Source organism: Poeciliopsis prolifica, unplaced genomic scaffold, assembly GCF_027474105.1.
Source record: "Poeciliopsis prolifica strain line A6 unplaced genomic scaffold, Auburn_PproV2 SCAFFOLD028, whole genome shotgun sequence".
Lineage (NCBI taxonomy): Eukaryota > Metazoa > Chordata > Actinopteri > Cyprinodontiformes > Poeciliidae > Poeciliopsis > Poeciliopsis prolifica.
In genome coordinates this window covers 1,677,046-1,701,947 of record NW_026562403.1, presented here as the reverse complement: position 1 = coordinate 1,701,947, position 24,902 = coordinate 1,677,046, and the positions used below count along the sequence as shown (strand labels likewise).

The window sequence follows — 24,902 nt, the reverse complement described above, 5'->3', positions numbered from 1 at the left end:
ACAAATATGTTTTCACATATAAAGTACTGAGAGTCCATTTACAGAAAGAAGCTCTTGCATTAACTAGCTGCACAGAACACAACACTGTCATAGAACTTTTCTCTTTTTACTTTTGGCCCACAAGCACATATCTTTTGTTGTTGTGATAAAAAATAAATAAATAATGATGATACCTCATATTTATCGGGTGAAATAGTCACACATCATGTGTTTTAAATGATATGGTTACAGTTAGCATTAGAAAAAACAATGTTAACGTCAAAAAAGATTCTTTTAGGACTAATTTTCAACTTTCAAGTCATGTTAATATACATATATCAACCCAGGTAGGTGATTCATCCAGGCTGTGAGAAAGTGATATTTTTCAAAAGAAAACAGAGCAGATACAGCAAAAGACCTCTATTCTCTTCATTAGAGCTTTCAATGTCTGTGTAATAGGTGGCAGATTTAGAATTAGAAACTACATTCTTCACATTATGTAACTGGAGTTTGCTGTTTTAATAATGCTAAAAAGGTAAAAGTGTTACAAAAGCTGGTTTCTGCCTAAAGATTCTGGTAGGTTGATTTCTAAAATGCTGCTTATATCCTTGATTACTGGCTGGGCATTAATACGCCACTGGTGAAATACACCTAAATATCTAACTGGAACACATTACTCTGAAAGGCAAGCAGAGTTGTGCAGCAAAATTACATTTCTTTCATTTAGTTAAATATATAGAGAGAATGCTGAAATATTGTTTATTTTTCAACCAAAATAAGACATTTCTGGTGCACACGCAATCACACCAAATATTCAAAAACAAATGTCCATGCTCTACATCCACCCTTGTCTGAATCTCCGCTTGCATCTCCAAACCCTGCAGTGTGCACCATCTGTTTCCTCATAACTCATCACACGTCATAGCGCAGGCACAACAAAGACACGCGCCCAAACATGCACCGCGCATCATTAGTAAAACAAACACACGTGTGCCTCGCACTTCAGCTATAACTCTGCGTGACATAACAGACAGAAGAGCTGACAAGAGCTCCTGAAAGCCCGTGCAAATCTCTTCGCTATGCTGCAGAGTCATCAGTGGAGGAAACGGGAAGGGATGCAGGCTTTGTCACTGGTAGCTGACTGGTGTCAGACGAGCCGACAGATGGGCAGGGATGGTAGGCAAGAAGCAAAGATGTACACACACAGAGCTGTTTGTACAATACAAAAATAGATTTAATTTTCCTCATAGACTTTGACCTTTTCTCTAGAATTCAAATAAACAATGGATTTTATGAATGTCAAGCAGCCACATTGAGTAAATGCAACAAAATTACAGAAGCAAGTCAGAAATTTTTTTAACAGCCGGCAACAATAAATGCTTTGTAGGTGGACAGACACACTGTTTTCATAGATCAAACTATTGTTTGATCTCCTGCTGCTATTGATGGTGTCTTTTCTTTCAACCTTTATCAAACAATCATTGTTTTTCCTTTTGAGTTGATTTTGGCTGCAATTTTTGCCTTGAATGTTTGTGTTTTTCAGCTCTATATATTAAGCTTATTCAAGCTTCACTCACATTTTTGTATGTATTTTGCACATAAAGTGATAAATTCTATTTTGTAAGTTTTGCAAGCATTCGTAAGCCGATATCACTCAACTACAGTTCTTCAATCAGATTGCCCAGCAGATTTAAAACACTGCCATTCTTATTATGTATGCTACCTAAGCAAACCAATTTTTAAAAAAAAGAGTAAAAAAGCAGGCTTCTATAAATAAAAATAAGTGTAACTGGTCAACAAACCAAGCATAAAAGTGAAAGGTTAAAAAAAAGTTAAGTCAAGGGAAAAACACAAATAAAATATGTAAAGGCAGTGGAAGAAAACCATATGATCATAGAGGATTAGTGGATGCAAGGATGCAAAAAAAAAAAAAGTTCTGGTTTGTTTTAAGCAGAGTCACTACAGAAGCTAATCATCACTGGGATCCAGGCCAAACAGAACCCCCTCCTGGGAGAATCACTTCTTCCCCTGGATCTATAGATGGATTCATCATCTCTGTTTACTTTTGTCTGTCTCTTTGTCTGCGCCTATCTTCCTCCCTTTTCCTTTATCATTCCTTGACATTGCTTAGGTCATCACTTGCTACTTGCACAACTGCCTCCACCGTGACTGTTGATAAGGCGCCCAGTCCCTTTGTCCCCACCATGTCTCCTTTCCCCATTTGAACTGTCACTAACCTCGAAAGGTTCTGGTTGCTTCTAGATTGCCAATTTGCACTTGACATCTAACAAAAGAATGCAATAAACTGGGAGAGACAAACCCTTTGCTTCCAGCGTAAGCTGCTTTTTCCATGCCTTCATTGCCTCAAGAAGTTTTAAAATGTTTCTGAATATCCAATATGTGTCATAGACATGTAATGTATATGAGTAAAAGTGCTTTCAGGCAAAAAGCTTTATGTTTTTTTAATAATGGAAGTCTCGAGGTCTTGGCTTCAAAGAATTTCACACGCTAATAGAATCCCATTCAAAAACAATTATATTTTCCCATAAAAGGCCAAGTGACTTCATTTTTTTCCCCACAGGTCGTTATGGGTGTCATTTTCAAGATTTCTTCTCTGTAATAAGTGCCCTCCGAGTAATTAGTTTTACCCAATCTGTGGTTCTCAAACTGTGGTTCAAGTAGCTCTGGTGATACTCAGGCTTTTAAAAATAAATAGTGCTAATTTGAAGCTAAGAAACCAAACAAACAAAAATTCTTAGTTGAGGCTGACCAATCTTTGTCCTAAAGTAACACTACTACTATGTACTGAAAAGCATGTATCTTATGTGTGGTGTAACTCAATGTCTGGTTAGTCCCACAGATTGTAGCAGAGAATGACATTATACCTGCAGCATGCGCAAGTCAGGAGACAGTGAAATTAATTATTTGCTTCTGTGCCTATGAATATTTTTGATAAAAGCTGATAATATATTTCTCTCCATTTAATTTGTTTGACGCAATTCCTTTTGTGTCAAACAAATGTTCAAAAATGCATAGTAGATCGAGCTATGATTAATAAAATACAACCCTTTAGAGGTACTAATGAAAAATACCAGTGACTTTTTCTCTCTGAATCAGTCATATTGAATATCAAAATCCGACAAGTACAAAGAGAATGCACCCAGGCTCTTGGACCCACAGCTTTAAATGAACTTCAAACGCACAGTGAAGTGAAATGATGAGTTCTTTAAATTGGAAAGGTGCTGAGAAACTGCTTCTCATCTTGCTTTATTATCTTGGTATCTTTAAATACATTATCTGTGGGTATAAAAGGAAAGAAGCAAAGCACATGTAATGAAACATGCCATTGTAACGCAAAGCATGCGCAAAATGGTGCTACAGGGTATAAATGTTCATTTCCTTGTAGATGCACCATTATATACACATACAATTGGATGCATGCGGTAGATTATTATGCACAATTTCAGTAGATACAACTAATACTGCACTCTCCATAGCTTTTATAAGGGATTCTTTAATAATCTTGGGTTCCCTCAGTGTAATTTAGAAAAGTGATAAAAAACTATTGAAATCCAGTTTTCATTTTATTACTTTTTTCCAGAGCTGTACATAGGCTATATGTACATAAACCAGATAAAGCAAGGAAGTAATTACTGTTTCACCAGAGAAAAAAATTGCTAATGAAAAAATGATCTCAGTATATCACCAAAGCTACTTTTCCCAGCTCTGCTGCAACAAGCATTCAGTATGTTATCCAAAAAACCCAGAATAAAATACAAATAACTCAGTTTTCTAATAGTGTTTCATAGCTTACATGACATGTAATACATAAGCCATGATGAAAAAGGTAAAATGAATGTTGGGCAATGCAATTATAACTGACACGTTGTATTCAATAACAGATGCAATGGATGAGAAACACTTGTAGAGGGTGAGGGTTATTTTACTGAAGAACAAGACGTGTAGGTTCCAGTCGTTTCTAAATATATCAGTCACCAAAAGATGCTCACAGCACTCAGTCAAACAGCACACTTTCCAGTGCAGAAGTACAAGACTGTAATCAGAGCAAGGTCAGTGCTGATAGGGGGAAAAAAAGCAGCTCAGGCAAGAAGAAATTCAAACTCCCTCTCGTTATCTCCTTGGCTTTTCTTTGAGTCATGCTGCATTCAGTGCATCTTGTGAGTGGAAGGTCCAAAAGGTTTTCATGTGTGTTTCTCTTATGGTTAGAAAAATTAATAAATAGATGGTGTACAAGCACCAGAACTGGTACTGCATTTAGAAGTCCAGGTAGATGAACCATGACTCAAAAACAGGTGTGATTTCTCACAACTTTCCTACTTTTAAAGGAGGCATGAGGAATCTGGAAATGAAATCAACCCAACTGTCTAGAAGCGAGTGGGAAAAACTGTTGATTTCTGATTGATATGCCAGACTAACTAATTAACTATTAGCTTACCAAGTTAATAATAAAAAGATTTGTCAGCATTTTGAATTTTCAAACATTGTAAGAACTTCAACATTAGTGCGGCTGGTGTGCCAACCTAACTCATTGTAAACTCTGTGACATGATTCAAAATTGTATAACCTTTAATAAATTTAAAGGTCTCATAATTATTATCAGATCTTTGTCTGACAATAATTAGACAAAGGTGATTTGTCTAATCACTGAGAGAAGTGGAAGTATTGGAGAACGGCTTATATTTTTTAAAAGAAAACTATGGGGAGATATCAAAGATTTCTAAGACATTTCGAAATCAAACTATTTTCTTGGACAAGGATGCCGATATCCTACATGCAATGTTTCTTCACAAGACTTGAGAAACTGTAGTAGCAAATCTTAGAAAGTTTCTCCCAGTGACTCATTCGCTTTCATTAAAACGACACCCAGATGCACATTCACACCATCACATGATTCTATTAAACACACCAATAATTCTGCAGCATTTCTTTGACACTTAACTTTATAAATGCTGCAAAGCTTTTGCCATAACTCTGCCTTCATAATGAAAAATGTCCTCCAAGTCCCAACAGCTTTTAAGGTAAAATATTTCCTCTTTGCTAAGAAAATTCAAAACCGTCCTGGTATTAAGATAATGATAATGAGACTACATTGGTACAGGTGGAATTTGGGGTTTTCTTTTCACGTAATTTTTATTTAAAATTGATTTTAAAAAGTAGAGAGCTGCAAAATTACTCTGAGCTTAGTTTTAATCATTCATTTCAGCCAGCTTAGTCATTTTGCTGAAGGCTAACAAAATTTCTGCCATTGTAATTTTTGGATGATGGTAAAGATTGGGTTGTAAAGGCACTTCTCTTGTAACTTCAGGGTTTAGTCTCCTTATATTCACACCAATTATATTTTATTTTAAAAAATGTAGATTAACCTGAAGCAAGGCCAGGCTGTCCTGTTTGGATTTTCTTCACTTCTTCACCTTCGCCTCGTTCTGCGGAGCGAACTGCGGCTTTTGATACAAAAGTATCAAAGATCATAAAAAAATTCACATCATTCTTTATAATAGCACAATGAAGTCAGTTATCCAAAATAGAAAGAACTATAGAACAACAGAGACATTTAAAAGAATGAGCGTTTCGACAAAAAAAGGCGAAATAAAAGAGCATCGCCACGAGAAGACCATGTCCCTGTAAAACATGGTGGTGAAAGCATAACTGTCTCTCATGAATGAAATGCTCAAAGTTCAAAATACAGTTCTGAGCCCAAACCTTCAGATATCTGCTAAAAAATTGAAGATGAGGAGAAATTATTATTTTTGGATAAAAGTAACTGTAGAGGTAAAACGTTTTTCGTTTTAATCTGAAGTGAGTGAAATAAACCATTATGAATCACAGGTTGGCATTTGAATTATGTTTAGTTCTGTATAAAAGGTGATAAGAGTATTTATGTTATTAATTTCTCTTTAAATATGAATGCTCAACTGAATTCAGTGCAATATAAGATCTAATGTTGATGCAGAACCAAGAAAAAGCAATACAACAATTAAATGAAACACTCAAAATGATATGAAACGGACCTCTCCAATGTGCCAACAGTCCATTCTCTCTGTCGAAGCAGTTAATACCAAGAGACCGAATGAACAAGCTTTCTGTGTTCACTGCTGGTATGGTACGATCACATCAAACGCGTTTTGAGCGTCTGCCGCGTTTGGCTTCAAAATCTAAAAGTCAGAGGCAGCAAAATAATGACGTGGAATTTAAAGCAAGTCCGTTCTGTGATCTGTGGTCATAAGCACGAGTCTGAAATAGTGCAACACCTGTTGAATACGCCTGAGTTAAATAGAGCCCTCCAGCATTCTCTGGCAACTCTGGTGAAGATGTGAAATTCTTAAAATAAATGTACAACTTAGTTGACCAATGAACAATTTGCTGCTGTTCTCAAACAGTTGGCTTTAGAAATTTATTTTATTTTATTTTATTGTCCTCTATGTGTAGATATGACCAAGTTTAGGTGATTATATTAACACACACCTTTGTTACATGAATGGCATGTTCTCCCCTTTTTCCCATTATGAAAAGTGGCCAGGAGCGTTTTCCTCCACATCGCATCACATTAGCATCTTAGTGAAACAGGATGGTGTGGATCACTAATTAAAACATCTAGAAACTCTAATGTAATTTTAAAAAATGCTTGTATAACATTTATTTTTATTGGAATTGTGATGAAACAAAATAGAATATTTTCAAAACATGGATCCAGTGCGTGTTATGATTCGAGGTGGAACTGGACCGTACTCCATGGAAACAACGTTTTACAGAACATGTGACTTTTAAAACTGGTGATTTCAAACGTATACAAAAGAAAAAGAAAGAAAAAAACAGTTTAGACTACAACTACAAAAAGGAGAGGGAGAGAAATTAAGCCTTCTAGCTAAATGTGGTGAGTAACTATGCTTCATACAAATTACATTAATTATACATTGTAACTGAGATTGGACAATGGTAAAGCGCAAGACCAATAGGGCCTTGACAATACGTTGCTTCCCTATTTATGTGTCATTGACAATACAAATAAATGTGGTCTTACTGACAACTCAACGTTGGCTCTAATGTGTTATATTATAGCCTCCATGTATGAAAAAGAATCACACTTTTCACACGGAACCAAAGACGAAAACATTTCCTGATGGCAGCATCTAGAAGAAAGACAGGCCCCGCCGCCTCTCGCTTCAGGTGCAGCTTTTCCTAAAACAATTATATTTTCCTTACTGTGTGATGGTTACAACTTTTTATGTTGTGCTATTTCTTTGTATAATGTTTTTCATCTTATGATTTTACTTGATTCAGGCTCAAATGTTTTTATTAGAACTTGTTTAAAGATCACCCAAAAAAGAAAAATGCATGTATCAACATAATCCGCTGTGTCTCTGTAAACCCAATGAATTCACTTTTTCTGACTGATCAGGTCAAGACAGCAAGCAGCAAATGACAGGAGATTCTGTATCGTATGGATCAACAAAATGGTGAATAAACAGGTGGAGAAGAAAATCGCTGAACTGCAGGAAGAGATTTTTCTCATGTACCTCGAGCTGAGAGTGCAGATGGGAGCCAAGCTAAAGGAGCATTTGGGAGAAGCAGTGGTGACGCAACGCAGAAAACCCCCCGAATCTAATTGGTCATCTGATACAGAAGAGATGGAAACATTGCAGCCCGCAGATGAAGAAGGTGGAGAAAAATCACAGAGCGATAGTGACCATCCAACACACTCATCAGCAGAACCAGATCAAGGCTTCAGGAAGACTTTAAGCGCATTCAGTGAATTCGATTTGGTGAATACAGATATCAGAGGGACGGACATCAAGCACTTTCCCGGCGATGATCGCAGTGCGTCACAGGAGGCCCAACGTGAGCCGATTTCTCCGTCAGGTGTCCCCGCTGTCTGTGACAGCTGCAAGCTGATGACGAAATCAGAGGAGAAAAAATGCCCCCACCATCCCTCCCAAATGTTCACAGGCAGAGAGGAGGAAAGAGACGAGGACAAAGCAAAAGTGGAGCAGGACGCACTGATGAAGGCGCAGTGGAAGGAGTGGCTGGACAAGCAGGAAATGAAAGGAAAGAAGAGGCACGAAGAGAGAAACGTTCAACGAAAAGGGATGAGGTCTAGTTCATCAGATAAACAAATGACGAAAACAAAAAAATCTGGACAAATAGGCACTATGAAGAAAATCAAAACATACATCAGTGAATTTTTTAATCCTTCTGAAAAGAAAAAGTGGGATATTCTTTGCGAGGAGGACTGACCCTCAACTCCTCGAGAATTACTTTGTTGTCTCAATGGCATGCTGTACATGAAGGCTCAAACTACAGTTACTCAATAAACAATAAACACAGTCTGCAGCGTGCCATTTTGTCAGCGCTTCAGAGAACATTAAAGTAAGTTAATACATGAGGTGAGCTGAGGTGAAGTTGACAGCAAACATGGTTTCTTTTACCTCCCAAACACTGCCAGATATTGAACACACAACAAGGGGAAGCAATGATGCACAATATTAAAAATAAAGATTCTGCAGCTTGTCCCTGTGCAGTGCAAAAGTTTTATTTTTAGTATTATTATTTTTTATCATGTCTGAATTAGTTTGGTGTTTGATGACTAGTCAAACCTCAACTGGACTATTCTGCACAGAATGTAGACATATTTTAAGAGTTATACCATCATTCTACAAGTGACTAATTGTGTTTGTCACTTGTAGATATACACAAATATATATCTATATCTACCAGTCCTTCCAAGCACTAACAATAAAATGTGCTGTTCCATAACTAAATGTTCATACCTGCCTCCTACTCCCCACTAGGAAACAGTTGGTGCAGTACAAATGCTTTTCAAAATTAAATCAAAAGATTACGCATGAGAACTGCTCTCACTTGGCAAACATCTAAGGCAGAAATGAAGATCAAAGCTTTTAGACGCCTACATTAATATTCATTTATCAGAAAAAAATAAAGGCTCATACCACATTCGTCAGAAAACATCCAAAGCTCTTCAAAACTTCAGAAAATGGCAACGGCAAACTCCCACCATATCCATAATTATCAATATTATTAAATTGGAATTAACTTTCTTTTTTTTATGTCTTACATTTGTTTGCTCACATATTCTAAGTCAGTCTTGAGTCGTCTGTCACAATGGGGCCAATTAATATTTTATTTGGTCATTTAAAATCACTAACCATTAAATATTCAAGAAGGAATGCTAAATGTTAGGATGTTTTCTGCTTCACAAAGTGTTTTTCATGCAAGTTCAGTTCTAAATTCATCTGACCATATGTTTAAAACAGGTTTGCTGTGAGTCTCTCAGAAGTTTTGTTGCAAATTTAGGAATAGAAATTCTTCAAGTAGGAATTCTTTCTTTTGACACTGATTTTCTTCTTGCCCTTCGTCCTTAGTGCCAGAGTGCAGAACTGGCCTTCATGCTGCTGTCTGTTCACTAATGTTCATTAAATTAAGGCCTTAACAGAACAGATGTATTCAGACTGAGATCAAATAGCACTCATATAGACATTTGTGCAGATAGTGGACCGGGCTGGATTTCATTTAAGAGTGTCAGACTGAAGTGAGCTTAATACAAATGCACACCACACTTTTGAGATTGTTTATTTCGAAAAATGTGAAAACCAAGTGTAGTTTTCCTTCCACTCCACCAGCATGTTTGTACTACTTTGAGTTGGTCTATTACACTAAATCTAAAGCATTGTAATTGTTGGCAAATTTGGTCATTATTTGTTGTGAAGTCAAGAGTAAGTCAGTAATCATATTTCAAAGGAAATGTTGGAAAGGACTCATAGCAAGCTTTGGCACATTTTATTACAGTCTCATCTCTCTTGGAAGTCCAATCAGATTTTTACCAGCAGGTGGCACTAGGTCTCTTCCAAGGTGCATCACAAGTAAGTAGTACCAATAGAAACACCATTCTGCAGATACTGTACTGAATTACTTGCTGTCTGTTGTTTCACAGCACTTTGTAAAAGAGATGATGCAGAAGTATGGAGCCAGACCATTAAATAAAACCACAACCTCACAGAAGTTCTGTCTTAAAAACACTCTCATTAAAACAACGTGTGCTGCACACACTAAGTGTCAGGGTGAGCTGAACACCTGAGATATAGGTGCAAGTTATCTTGTAAATGTACATGCAGTCAACTCCTGCAGTCAAACCTAACATGAGAAAATAAAAAGTTTTATTATGGTGCAAGTGGTGAGCTACTTGAAACTGTAAATACAAAATCTGTTGGACTAGTTTAATCAAAATTGTTTCAACAATACCCATCCATGAGATCGCACAACCCACTTTTCTATCAGACCACTACCAAGAAAACAACAAAACAAAACTCATCCACTCCTTGGATAAAATGTTCCATCTACCTTTTTGCTTATCTTTTTTTTAACAAGTTGCCATTTTACTCGACTCTAGATTAAAGATGTAGTAGAATGAACTGCTGTCATAGTTCAAATCATTTTGATTTAGTTCAAATCATTTTGATTTAGAACTGATTTTGATTTTTATAGGACATCACAAATAAAAAATAAAAACCTGACAGAGAAAAATGTGAATAGCTGTCAGGGAAGCTCCTCAAAACACCAAGGAAGAGTTTTATCTGTGTTCAAGCATCCTCAGCACCTTTTCTGTCATTCAAATATTATTACTATTAGTCTTATTAAAATAAACAACAAAGTTTAAAAGGCCACTGCTTGACTGCTCTGCATGCAAAGCTATAAGTACTGTAATGCAAAGGTAGACAGATCATATCTTCAATCCTACAGAACAACGTTAATTTAGATTTTTTTATATATATATATTTCAACACAGGGGATTAAAATTTAGATGATTCCCCATCGATGTCTGCAGAGAACTGTTTATGATTTATTTAGTTAGCTCTAGTAAGCTGAAGCAGGAGGGAGACCTGAAAAACCTGCAGGGAAGTGAGCTGTCAGGATGGAGGACTCTTTCTGCACTGTGTGAATCTGTCCTGCTTGCTTCCGTCAATGTTCTCGTCTGAGCAAGAACACGACATTTATCGATCTAAAAGCCTTTGCAAGACAAGGCTCTTTGGATCCACACACCAATAATCGACCTTTAATATGGGTATTCATTCCCAGTTAATTCAAATCCTCTTAATCCTACTACTGTTTTTTAATTTTTTTTTACAAACCTTTTTACACAAAAGTAGTTCTGGTGCTTTTATTGGCGATTTGTTCCCACAAATGGAAGCACTTTTGTAAACACTAAAAAAATATATTCACCCAATAGTCATCCAAAATCCTCTTCACTAGTATCTTTGAGTTCATCCAATTTGTCTGTTTAATCAGGACTTGTAGAAATGAATGAAAACACTCCAACTTAACCCGACATCACTGAGCCTCTTAAACAGCAGAATATAAAATTATCCTGTATTGAAATATTAATGTCAGTAAATGTGTTAATGACTCGAGTATTACTTTTAGCTACTACATGACTAGCACAAGCTTGTACCAGCTATAATTCATATTTTTTTCATAAAGACTGGTAGTAAACTGATTATAGGGAGGTTTAATACACCTATACTGAGGAGGATTTTTGCCTTTTGAAATTCAAGTCATTGTTAAAAAAAAATACATTAAAGGGTTTTCTTTATAGGTCTCCTCTCTGTCACCATTATCCCCAAACAGATCAGATGCAGGCCTGCAGCAAACATGGAAAAATAAATAAATAAAATAAAAAATGTATTAATTAATTAAAAAAACAAAAACAGGCCTTCCCGAGCTGTATATTTAGCTCAGCTCAGTCATGGTGACAAACATGCTTAAAGCCACCAGCTGTCCAGGTTGCAGCCTATAAGCCTAATGATCACATATGTTTGATAAGCCAGGGGTTTAGCCAAAGTGATAAAGGACAATCAATCCAGGCAGTTTTATAACAGCTCTGGAAAGTAAGTAGTTCTTACTTTACTCCTTACTTTAAGGAGTAAAGCTTCACCATGTGTTGGGCCAGCAACACAGAGAAAACATGGAAAAAAAGAGGTACATTTTTAACAAACATGAATATCTTACGCCTGTATCAACTACTCTCCACAATTTTCAAGACCAAATAATATTAAAAATTAACTCTAAATAAAGACTTTATTGATCAAAATTTTTTAAATGTCACATTTGTCACGTTTTTTTTACATTCATCCCAATCAAACTTTGCATTAAATGCCATTCATCGGCTCCAAACGAAAGCAAGCCTCATTTAGATTGGTAACCTGGCATCAGATCAAATGAAAGTGAAACAGCTAATTTAAAATTCTTGACTGCTCTGTCACAATGGGGCCCATCAATATTTAAGTTGGCCATTTATGATAAGGACTAGGAATACACGACGAATTAAAATACAGCACTAGGAAGGCAGGCAAAATGTTTGGATATTCAGAGTATTATGGCCGATTCCAACATTTGTGATTGAACAACCTTTCAATCAACTACACCACAATACTAGTAGTTGAAATGTTTGTTTGCAACCACGGCTGCCAGAGCAGAGAAAGGTTCACTGTAGGGAAGCTCTTTTGCATTTGGTATCCGCTCACCACTGAGGAAGTGAGGCCAACATTGAGTTGCAAATCAACTTTGTCTGATTAGCATGAAGAGCAGAAAAACATCCATGTTTTTTCCTCAACATGTGTAATATTCAGAGTCAGTAAGCATAGGCAACCGGGGTAGACATTACTGTTGTCTGTCTGCATGGTTTTCCTTTCATTTTCATACCCAGTGTATCTATGAATACTCACAGTTGCTCCACTTCTAATTCTCATGTTATTAATAGCTAGAGAGAGGAGGAGCCAGAAATGTGCACACAGACAATGTTCCGAATTGCACTTTTCCTTCTTGGCCAAAAACTTGCCAGATTTTCCACCCATGTCAAACTGGTGGCATTTTGATTGTTTTGCACTTTGTCTGCCATCTTTGCACATGCTGACCCAATGTTTTACATCTGACTGAGGAGTCACTGATGTCATGCCTGGTGGATTTGGGGCTGGAACAAAATGCAGACAACTGAGAGGCATATTCACTGAGTCTATGTCTTAATAAAATATTAAGAAAAACTTACAGAGAGGCAAACTGCAGAGAGGCAAGGCAACTAGGAGGTTGCAAGGAGAAACTTGGGACAACAGAGGAACAGGAGGTGGATTCAGTGAGGAGTGACAGGAGGAGAAGAGCTTCTAGACAGGGAGAGTGACCGCTGGAACAAAAGACTAGTGCTGATTGGCTGATAGGTGGCAGGTGTGAGGTGAGAGAAAGGTAGACTGAGGAAGAAGAAAGAGAGCAAGGGAGCAACGGAGAACAAACAGGGGAATTACCAAACTATAACCACAACCAACACTAGGAATAAATAAAGTAAACTAAGAGCAATCTAAGAAGAGTAAAAGATAAGACCTATCAGGCGAAAATAAAAATACCTGGACCAACAGAAATAAATGAAAATAAGAAATCAAGACAGGCAAATAGCAGAATACAAAGAGCCCAAACAAAACGGGAGATGATAGTTGATGAATATCCCAGGTGGGAAGATAAGATTAAAAGCAAAGTTATTAAATCCATTGCTTCATATTTTGATCCAGAAGGTTTCTGGATCACCTTCTTGTTTCCACTATTCTCTCATTTACAATCATCATCACCATGCAGATATTCACTGGATCTCACTGTGTTCGTAGAGAAATGGAAGGAGTTTATTTGTGAAATAACACTGTGGCACACAATAGACATTAACCACTTAAGAATTATGTTCCAATCCCCAATCTCCAGCTTTTGTAAATCTTTGGCCTGCATACTAAAACCAATGTGAACATGTCCCATGACAGACTCAGATCAAAAGTTAAAAAGAGTTTTTATTCCGGTGGCGTCCTAATTTTGTTTTATATTTTTGTCTGCAGCGCTGTGTTTTCACACGTGCTGGAGAGCATTTAAGGCGTTATGCGACAAAACCATCTTCGACAGCAGAGAACAAAGCTTGAGGGCCACATACTGGCACAGAGCACGGTCCGTCTACTTCTGACTGGGTGTTTTGGATTTGTCCTACAGTTCTTCAAGGGGACAAATGTCATTTCCAAATGCAAGCAGTGGAAAGGAGAAGTGAAACCAGATAGGGAGGCAATACAGGCAAGGTTATTCCCAAAGACACGTTGAGAGGTGATGGATGAAAGAACATGGATATTTTGTTGTTGTTTTTTCTATTACTGAATCAAGAGCTGCACAAAGGACCAGGTCGGTTTGCTGTGCAAGCACTTTAAACTTTGCAGCCAGGCTGAGAAGTGTTTACCGAGCCTTAATCAAATGTTAGTGACCACCTTTATATCTATTAAACATGATGGAGAAAATGTTAAATTGCAGGAAAAGAACCACCAGTCACATGTGTTTTACATCAGATATATTTAGCGGTGAGCATTGTCGTCTCTCTGACACAAAAACCTACTTTCCAGGTTGGAGTGATAAATATTTCAAAAGAGTGGAAATGAGCTGAGCAGAAAAAAGTAAATGGAAGAGCGGGACGGCATGACTGAGAGCAAGACGCGGCGCATCTTAGTTTGACAGTCTTAGCAGCAGAGAGGGAGATTTTTCCTGGTTTTTATCAAAAAATAAAACGAGTCTTAAACTAAAGATGGAAGCTTTTCTGGTTACAGAGGCCGAATAATGTGCTGTGAACCTTGATTAGTTTTTTTAACCAGTAATTAGAAAAACCACACCAAGAAATTATGTAATATTCACACTATTTCAAAACAACCATTTCATTTCCATAGATTTTGCTCAAACTTTACTCATTGATCAAACAATTGTAAGTCAAATATCACAGCTCGAAACCGGTCTGGCCAGTTGCTGACATACAGTTCGCACATGTTGGTGTCTTAAAAACTATCTGAGCAATTTTGTCTAAATGACACTCATACAAATATGTACCACTGTTTCAAACAAACATGATAATCGTGGAAGCTGATTCAAAAGAGTTTCTTTTCTCAGCATTATTTGGAATATCTCCTATTGTAAAAAAGCCAATACTGCCTGGCCAGAAGACCTGCACAATATGCTGTAAAAGAAAAAAGACAAAAAAAAATGTATTAAGGACAATTTGTGCATCACTGCAAAGAACTGTTTGGATGCAAATTCAGCAGCACCCATTCACCCTTCTGTTGTCAGTAGCGCTTGCCGAGCGGATGAACTCGCATTGCTCTTGATGCTCTGCTTGTGGGTGTGCAGATGCAAAAGTTCATAGAGAGTGATAGTAAAAGGTGATGATGGAAAAGCAAAGTGAGAAACATGTGGGTCAACACCAGCCGCTATCATCGTACCAGCTATGTAATTTTGTTCATGTCTTTTATTGCAAAATCTCAATCTTTTTTCTTGTTTTGTTTTTGTTGGTCTTGACATTTGTTCGAAAAATTGCAGAACAATTTCACGACTTACTATAAACAAAAGGTGTAAACTATACAGTAGGTCATTGGCCTTTATCTTGTAATTAGCTGCAAAATAAAGCTTCTGCTTTGCTGCTTATAGTGGTCTTGGTTAAAGTAATGGCGCTCCTATTTGTATATAATTTTCATATGATTTCTTTCCGCTTAGAATATTTGAACATGAATTTCCCTGGGTGAATACCACCTCTTGTTCAATGATGTGTGCAAATAGGCACCAATCACCCATTCTGTGAAACGCCAGACCTCAAAGTCCCACTGGACAAAAGCACAAGCACCCACTGACCAAAGGTCAGCCAGGAAGCCTACAGTAATAATTTTATAGTATAAGCCCACGACGAGTGAATGGAAATGTGTTGTGATTGGCATAAGGCGCTTCATAGGTGAGGTAGGATAATGATTGACAGACTATACTGTGCAGAGGCCGAGGTCATTGCTATGCAAACCAAACTTTTCAACAAATGCAAAAACCTGGCAAACAGTTTCCTCAATAAATGCTAACTTATATTATCTATATATACCATATGTAGTTTACCTGTTTAAACATGCAAACTAAGAAGAGTGAAAGGGGATGGGATTTATTATTTTTTTTACAAAAGAACTTTGTTTTTCAGACATCTCACTTCCCTGATATGCTTTGCTGATGCCTCCGCACACATAATAAATATACTTTGTACTGTAAATCCCAAAGAGCAGAATCACTTGTTTTTTTGTTTTTTTTTACTGCATTGATTCAATTAATAAATTGCTTTCAGAGCTTGGTGCCAAACATTTTTCACAGCTCACTATTTAAATCAAATATTTAAATGACTTTTTGCTCATGCTCAACAGTTTGTATTTTATTTATGATGTTTCAGAGCCCTGTAAAAGCAGTCACACCCCTTGCACATTTATGCATTTTGCTGTGTCACAACTACAAACATCTATAGATTTAAGTGGATTTTTGAAGAGCGAAGTAAATAAAAATGGTTCAATTAAAAAAAAGGTGGTTTGCATTTGTATTCACTTCAATTTACTTTGTTACCTCTCAATGAAAGACCATCTGCAACTGATCTAGTGTAATAATTCACTTACTCTTTTAACATACTGCAGCTGTGATGTTGTCTCAGGTGTAAAATGACGGCAATGTCTTAATCCTATAATACACTAAGTAGTGCCTCTCATCTGATCTCTCCTTCTCTTTTCATTCCCGTTCCATCTCATTATTCCTTATCCACTTTTATTACAAACACATTTAGTGCCTGATGCTGGTTATTCAATCTGACAAGAAATCCCCCCGTCCCTGTTGCAATGATGCAACGTCGCTGTGTTTGCAACGCGTTTGCCACTGCAAAGCTCCTTCACAGCATGCGGAAAATCAAACAAATGACCAACAAAAGCTGGGATAAAAATGGCAACCGCACCAAGAGAACCGAGTGCTAAAACTTCATCGTGTCTCGCCAGATCCGTGCGTGTTACGTAACTGTAAGACTGCAGAAACAGATCAGCTCCAATGATGCCAATAATACTTGCCTTCTTATCCCTCTTCAACTTGGTGCTCTGCACTTTACTTTCAATTTTATTGCCAATTGCAGCGAGGAGAGTACTTAAAATCTCAATCATTTTTCAGACAGAACTCTGGATGGTGTTCAGTGAAGCACTGAAAAGTGGCCAAATTAAAAGCTTAAACACTTAACACACTCGTATGTTTCTGCTCGTTCTCCAGCATTACACACCTGTATGTCCATTCATTTTTCTGTATTTTTTGCATTAAACTCTAAATATTATGCCACTTCAGGCTGTCTGGTGAAGACAACGTAACATTTGTCTCTCACCATTCTCATCATATTGTCTGCATTTTCTAGCCTAAATCATGCAAAAGTGATCAATCAATCAATCAATCAAATTTTATTTGTATAGCACATTTCAGCAAGGCATTTCAAAGTGCTCATACCCCTTGAACATTTACATTAATGTTTCTGATCTACTCCATTCCATTGCATCTCTGCCTCCATGTTTGGATTGTTATCTTCTGGTTTTCATCCAGAAGAAGACTGTATTTATCTCTGTGAATACGTTGGGATTTTTGGAGCACACTGACTCAGAGTTAAGCGATGCTGGGAACTCAACCTCTCAAATTGTAAAGGTGAGAAAAGCTAATGATCTGTGAGCATGCAGACCTGTTTCTATCCCCGGCCCCCCAAAAATCCTGACACTGGATGACAGTGTCCACTACACTGAAGGACAAGGGCGGAGAGCTAAAGGACACGGCACTGTCTGTTTGGAAATAGTTGATCATGAAGTGATTGCTGTGTTAAATTTACAAATAGAAGTAACAAAGGATGCAGGAGGTCCTTTGCAGGAGGAAGAAGGGGTGGAACTGACTGTAGCTCACTGTTCAGCCAATACTGATCGACCCGAGACACACTAGAATGAAATGAAAAAAAAAAAATCAATGAGCTGATCACATGACAGTCAGGGGAAAGGCTGCAGCCCCATTATCATGATCATCATCATCATCATCATCAAACTTGTCTCCTTTCCTCAACATCAAAAGGAAAGGTTGAGGAAAGGAGACAAGTTTGATGATGATGATGATGATCATGATAATGGGGCTGCAGCCTTTCCCCTGACTGTCATGTGATCAGCTCATTGATTTTTTTTTGAGGGTCCAGCCGAGCTCATTGTGGGGCTCTGATCTTCATCACAGCCTTACCCGGCTGCAGTGCATGACCTCTTTTGCAGGACTGTGTTACTGCATCGCGTGTTACTCACAGAATCGCTTGCGTTTTTACGCAGCTGCTCTTCCTCTCCTCCGGGCTCCGCGGCGGGATCCACCACCAGCTTCTCGAAGCACGCCGAACCGAGAGAGGAGCTCTTCTGCTGGTACATCATCAGCTGGGACAAGGGGAGTTTGGGGCTACCGTGGGCCGTCAGCTCCGGTCCGCTGCCCGTCTCCGGAGCCTGACGGCCGGAGCTCATCTCCGGGGTCGCGTCGCCTCCGCCAGCGGCGAGCTTGTTGTCTCCCTCAAAAGGCGCCGGAGTGGAGCAGCATAAGTTCGGCTGCGACGACGAAAACACCCGGTCCAGCTGTTTCCTTTTCCTCTTGAACATCCACAAGCCGGACTCCCGCTTGGTGCCCTCCGCTCCACCCGCGGCTCCGCGGCGCTCCGAGCCCAGCTTCGGACTGAGCCACGGCTTGGTTTTCTCCTGGAAATTCTTCCACATCCTTCGCTGGTAGGACATGGACTCCTGGCCCCGGCCGGAGCCTCCGGGTTTGGGGGATTTTTGCTCCATGGTGCCAGTGCAGCAGCCACCCAGCCTGAGCACAGTCTGCAGCTGGATCGGACGGGTGTCACAGCCGGGCTGCTGCTGCTGCTGCTGATGCTGCTGCCGCTGCTTGTGTGCGCTTCAGCCGATAATCGGTTTAGGGCGCCGAGGAGGAGACGCACGCCGTGATGATGAAGTGGCGGCCAGTCCAACGGGGAACCTTGCAGAAAGACTGTGCAGACTTTGTGAATTAGGCTATTATGTCACACAGCGGCTATAAACGCAACAAACCGGCCATCATCAATCTATATACAAGTTATCTCCTCGGTTGTAAAGTTATAAACGCACTGCAGAATTTTTTTTTAACCTGTCTGCGTTTGGCTGTGGGGTTCTCGCTCCTCTCTCCCTTGTGTTTAACCAGAGTTAGACAGACCGGATTGCTTAATTGTTGTATTCAAATAAATGCAGTGCGCCTCCCTCTGGCCAAACCTCTTGACTTGGTCATCACACCCTGTGAAGAAGCTTTTGATTTACTTTTACTTCACTAAACTGAGTTAAAAGAACTTGACACAATCAAGTTCATACAACAAGGTCCTAAGTACGCCTGAACAAGTACATATTAATTAAGTGAACAAAAGGTAAGAATAGTGGTTGAACTTACTCACATTTTTTAAGGCAGTTTTTTTTTTTTTGGAGTTAAGACAACTTGTCAATGTTTTAGAGTGTACATTTTGTCACATAGGGATAAGAGATTGTGGGCGTTTGTGGTCCTCACAAAATAGTTCAGTTTTAAAGTGGAAGAGAAATTTTAGACCATCAAAATTTATATCTATAAATAAAAGAGGAAATCTGAAAGGTGTGGCATGCCTTTGTATTTAGCTAACCCCTTACTCTGGTTGTCTTTTTTTTTTTTTTTTTTGCTTCAACGTTAAGCAGTCCCCAGTATCTTCAGTCTATTCTTGCTAACTTCGTTTAGCTTTTTCACTCCTGCTAAAGCAAAAAAGCAGGGTCGTGTTCGCTCTTTTCATTATTTAGCAGAATAAAAGGTCCCAAAAGCAGAAAGAACTAACACATTGCAGCAAGATGGCAGCAAGATGTATTATTAATGTTAATACAAGTATCAACTGGGTCGTTATTTGGATTTTCCTCAATAAGAAGATCTAATTGTATTACCACCTGCCTGCTGTATTTCTTGGTCTTCATGTTTCTGTTTTGCCACTAATGTGAAAAGCTTTATACAGAAATTAAATCACACACAGGTGGACTCTATGAATTAGATGACTCCTGGTTGTACTGGATTGTGAGGTTTTATAATGAAGGGAGCTGAATACAAATTAAACCTTCTTACTGCTTTTTCCTCCATTATGTATTGCTTTGTCTTGCTCTACCACATAAAATCCAAAGAGGAATGGGTGTTTTCTACAAGCCACTATGCACAGCAGAGTGTGATACCCGTCCTATTTAATACCATATTGTTTTGAGCACATTAGCCAAGTCTGGATAGGATATTTTTTCCACCACCAATTAGGTCAAGCTTCAGAGAATGTTATCAGCCCACGAGCAGAACCGATGACCAGGCTGAGCTGAGCGGCCTCGTCTCCTTTGCTGATGTGTATAATAACTCATTACTTCATCCCCCCCTGGCCTTTGTTTCAGCGCTGGTCTGTGTTGCCCCCTCACCAAACACCAGAAACACAGAAATAAAACACAAAGTCATGAAAGCGTATTAATGTCTAACCCCAGTGTCCAGGAACAAAAAAAAGAGGTCAAAGAAGAGCAATTTATCCGCAGATCAAGTTCACAAAATGTTAATGCGTTTATCAAAAGCCGCGCGACCTCGGCCTCACCTGTAAGAGTGATGATGAAGGATGCCTTATTCAGCAGGATCTTTGCCTTTAGCCTTGTTGAGGCAAACACAATAAACCTTCAGCACTGGGGTGATTTATAACACTTCCAAACTCTGATGTGGAACAGACATTTTCCTTTAAAGAAATGTCCTAGAGACTGGCTTTAACATGGGAGGCGTAGTTGTTAGCAAGATTGTGTTTTTCCATTTCTGATTCTACAAATTAAAATGCTTTAATTACAAATTCAAATTGCTTAGGAGCCCCCTTTTAACTAAGTAGATGGATTTCTGAGGAAGCGAGCCAAGATGCCCGTCAGCTGCCACAAACGTTTTCACTGAATCAGAATGGAAAACTGATGAGTCAGCATTTGGAAGGCTTCGCTGTCTAATGGTCCTAGTCCTCCTGATCAGAGGCTAATACACAGCTGCACCCACCTGCAGAACATTTGCCCATATATCAAATCCTTGAAACAGGCTGTTTCTCTGACTACAACAGTTTGTAAAACTAGGAAGCAGGACTGCTTGAAATTGAATTGACTATTCAATATTTAATTGGGGCCTGCCCATAACAATGCATAAGAAGAGCAGTGACTGACTATTGTTCTTCACCTCAAAATAACTGCCACTTCCTACTACCATTAATGTGGCCCCTACCGCTGTATGCCCCCTCACCATATATATATCAAAATGTGCGACTCGGTCCTGGCATTGGAGCTTTTACTTTTGTTGGCGATATAATTAACAAAAAACAATTTAAATTCAAGTCAAAACTAAAGACTAACTGACAGAAAACTGTGTCAGTTTCACTCAAAATAGAAAGAATTTTGTCTCCCTCTGAGCTGAGAGCACTTAATATGGGACATATGGGTGGATTTAAAATTAGCACAAACATTAGCATTTCACTGCCCCCCACTAGGGCACTGCCTTCGATGTAGGCCGTAGGCAGTGCAATAAGATTAGCCAGCATTATCTTTTTCTCTCAGGTTAGCAAGGCAGAGCATTAGCATTAGCCTTTCACCTTAAATAAGGTATTAGCTATTTCTCTTACTTATTAGCCATGGTTAGTATACTGAATGGAGTAAGTCAATTACAGACAACTTGCTACTGACAGTATTCACACTAACATTAGCATTTTGGTTCACACACTCATTTTAACATACTGAATGGTGCAAGTCCATGTTAGTCAACATGCTTGTGAAATCAATAGATTTCCACATGCTATTGATGGCATTGCAGCTTTCTTTAGCATTGATGCTAAAATTTAGCATCAGAACACTGGGTCCAAACCACCAGGCACACTTTGGCAGGCCCCGGGTAAATTTCTTCAGGAATTTTCTAGTTCATATATTATTTTTCAGTTTCAGTCATCTGCTACAGTTCACAGTCTTTTGCTAGTGAATTTAAAAATTCAGCCACATCAAATAGAAATTACGGGAAGCCAGAGTTTAACAAAAACAAACCATAACAAAACAAACAAACAAAAAAAGCCAGCCATAAGACACAATGAGAGTGTGGTTAAATCAGGGAAATAACTGAAGGATCCAGCAAGGAGTGACTGAGAAAGAGGTGCTAAAGTACTGGGATGTTGATTGCTGAAACAATGAACCTGGGATGATTGCTAACTGATTGCAGGTGTGAGGGGAGAGAGCAGAGGGCAAACTGAGGAGAGAGAGAAAGAGAAAGTGGCACAGGGGGCGAGGGAGAGTAGACAGGGAATGAGGAAATTAATCTAACAGTAAAGCAAACTAAACATAGTTAAACTAGAGTAACTAAGAGTAACTAGACACTAGAAATAAACATAAACTAAAATCACTAAGAAAGACTGAACTAAAGAAAACAAGAACGAGACTGAGCCAACCAAAATAAGAAACTACCACAAAATGATAATGAAACTGGGCTCAAAATAACAAAAGCTCCTAAAATTATGATTCAAAACAGAAAATTTTTTAAAAATAATTTTCTGTTACTAAAAAATTCGGAGTAATTGCAGCTGTCGTAATTGGAGATTTCCTTTTTTAAAAACCCCACTTTGTTCACATAAGTCACCACTTTAGTTTTCAGATCCATCCACGTTCTAAATTAGGTGAGCCCCACTTGTCCACGGAGGATTGTTAGGAAACAAGGTTGGGAACCTTGTGGACAGCGCTGTAAATCACAGTGATGAAATTCTTCTTTAATCACTGTAGCTACAGGCACAGTGACACAAGCATGAGCCGAGACATGAGGACATCCTGAGAGCATGAAAACCTGCGCACGTCTCATTTCATCTTCATTATTCTTCCTTGTTGACTTGAACCAGGAGAGGATGGCTTTTCTTCTTAAATGAGTTTCAGTAGACAGTTTGTCTTGATTTGCAGCACATGCGTTTCGTCATTTTGTTCCCAAAAACACAAAACCTTTCAAATGCGACAATTGCTTTTCTGTTTACGTCCTGATGCCTGGAGGGGCTGTGGAGCTTGAGCAAGCTTTCTGGGATTAAAGAAGAGGCAGCAGCACGTCTGCACACCCTGCATGGCTCCATCCAAGGCAGGTCACTTTCAAGCTGCTGGAGAGAAACCAGCCCGTCATCTCACACATCTTCAAACAGCCATGCGTAAAGGTACAGGCAGAGACATTTCTTTTTTTTTTTTTTTTTTTAGGTAAAAACACTTGTGCTCTAAAAGAAAAGTGCATATCAACATCACTTTTTATGTGGGACTGGGATTATTGTTTTGCGCATTTTAGCTGAAATCTTACATGTGCATCTTCTCTAATCTTCTCGTGTTTAATGTGCAGAGCACCAACACAGAGTCATGTGCACAACCCCCCAGCTGATTTGATTACACCTGATGGAATGGTGCGGTGTCTGAAAAAAAATAATAAATACGGCTTCACTTCTCATCTGCTCCAGATATATTGTCTGTACAAGCGAAGCACTAACAATCTCTCCGACCAGATAAATTAGTTCAGAGTGCAAGTGTTTTTGACTAATTAATCAAGAATTATCATGTGTCTGGCAACATCATGCTGTGTTATCACGAGTGCCTAAGTAAGAAAGCAAAAATGTAATATTCAGCTTTAACATTGCTTTTCAAATGGACCATTAACATGATTACAGGCTATCATAGTCTGGTATTACACAAAAGCCTTCAAGCGGAGCTCCGCCTCACAAATAGGAGCAGGAGCTTTTCTGTCTGGAGTTGAAAGGATCTGCAACCATCTGATGGATGGATGTGAAAAAGAAAAAAAAAACTAACCTTCCATTATATATCTTGATATTTCTTATACTATTTGGTAACCTCAAATAGTAAAATTTTTTTTTATCCAATATAATTTCACAGACATCTTGGTTTACACCTGAGCTGTGTTTTCAGCAGTGAGAGCCCAGGTTGAACCTTATCAAACAAAAATGATAAGATGAAAGAAGCACTGATCGACTCCACATCTTTTGCATGTTGTCCATCAAAATTTAAGTGGGCTAGGAGCAAATAGTGTTTGATTAACTCCACTGCTCAATGCATGGATATATTGTGATAATGTGCCGAGAAATAATCCAAATTTATACCCAGACGTTTCAGTTATTATCTGCAGATGTGATATATTGATATTATCGCACACAGAAAGAGTTGATAAACTGAGTGTTAAAGACTATGCAAGAGTAATTACCTCATTAAAACAGGAATAGGAAAGAAGGAAGCTGTATTTCACTGCTGATAATGGATCAGGCAGTTCAAGCCTATCTCTTCAACTTCGTTCCAGTATATCTTAGAAGCTAAATATTGCATAGGAGTCTGTAAATGAATTGAAACAAAATTGGAAACTGACTATTTTTGTTGTGTTTGCTCTTTTTGTCGCTCTGTGAATTGCCAATATACTGTATTATTTAAGTGAAGCTACAGTGAGCTAAGCTGATTTTTTTTTTTTGTTTTGTTTTGTTGCCTGTCGGTGCCTTGCCTTAACTTTGTTTGCTTCATGATCACGTTTCCCGTCTCTTCACACCTTGCCTTCTCTCCCTCCCATCCCTCTGTTCTCAGTTCTCTCCCACCAGCTGTTCTTGCTTTTCTCTCTATCATCTCAGGTGTGATGGCAACGTCGGCAAGCTGAGCGCTGATGTGAGCTCCGGGGAGCAGCAGATGATTAGATCGCTGGAGGAAATTGCAGAACTCAAAATAGGTGTTGGCGCACTGCTTCAAGAACTTTAGTCCAAGGTGGGCGGAAAGAAAAATCCACACTGACTTTGGTGGATCTGATGTAAAGCAGCAGGTTAATGAAAACACCTGCAGCTACAGTGACAAGAACTACCATAAGTGCTCTGATATATTTCAAAGTGTAGTTTTTTAATACATATGTATATATATCCTAATTATTTGCAACATGCAACTGTAGCAATGTCACTGTAGCCCATTTCTGAGTCCTAACAG

General features: G+C 38.6%; 2 protein-coding genes across 6 annotated transcripts in view; one reads left to right on the top strand and one right to left on the bottom strand.

The window, feature by feature from the left end:
• mctp1a (multiple C2 domains, transmembrane 1a) overlaps positions 1–19,097 on the bottom strand; it is a 127,019-nt gene extending 107,922 nt beyond the window's left edge. For all 5 annotated transcript variants that reach the window (XM_055049235.1, XM_055049237.1, XM_055049236.1 and 2 more), the window contains exon 1: positions 18,162–19,097. In XM_055049235.1, coding sequence (XP_054905210.1) covers positions 18,162–18,683 — 522 coding nt within the window. In that variant the 5' untranslated portion in view covers positions 18,684–19,097. The remainder of the gene's footprint in view (positions 1–18,161) is intronic.
• Positions 6,768–8,324, top strand: LOC129372157 (uncharacterized). The gene is made up of 3 exons (XM_055049246.1): positions 6,768–6,871; positions 7,057–7,164; positions 7,397–8,324. The coding sequence occupies exons 2-3, from the start codon at positions 7,118–7,120 to the stop codon at positions 8,229–8,231; spliced, it is 882 nt and encodes a 293-aa protein (XP_054905221.1). The 5' UTR covers positions 6,768–6,871; positions 7,057–7,117; the 3' UTR covers positions 8,232–8,324.
• Positions 19,098–24,902: the final 5,805 nt, after the last annotated feature.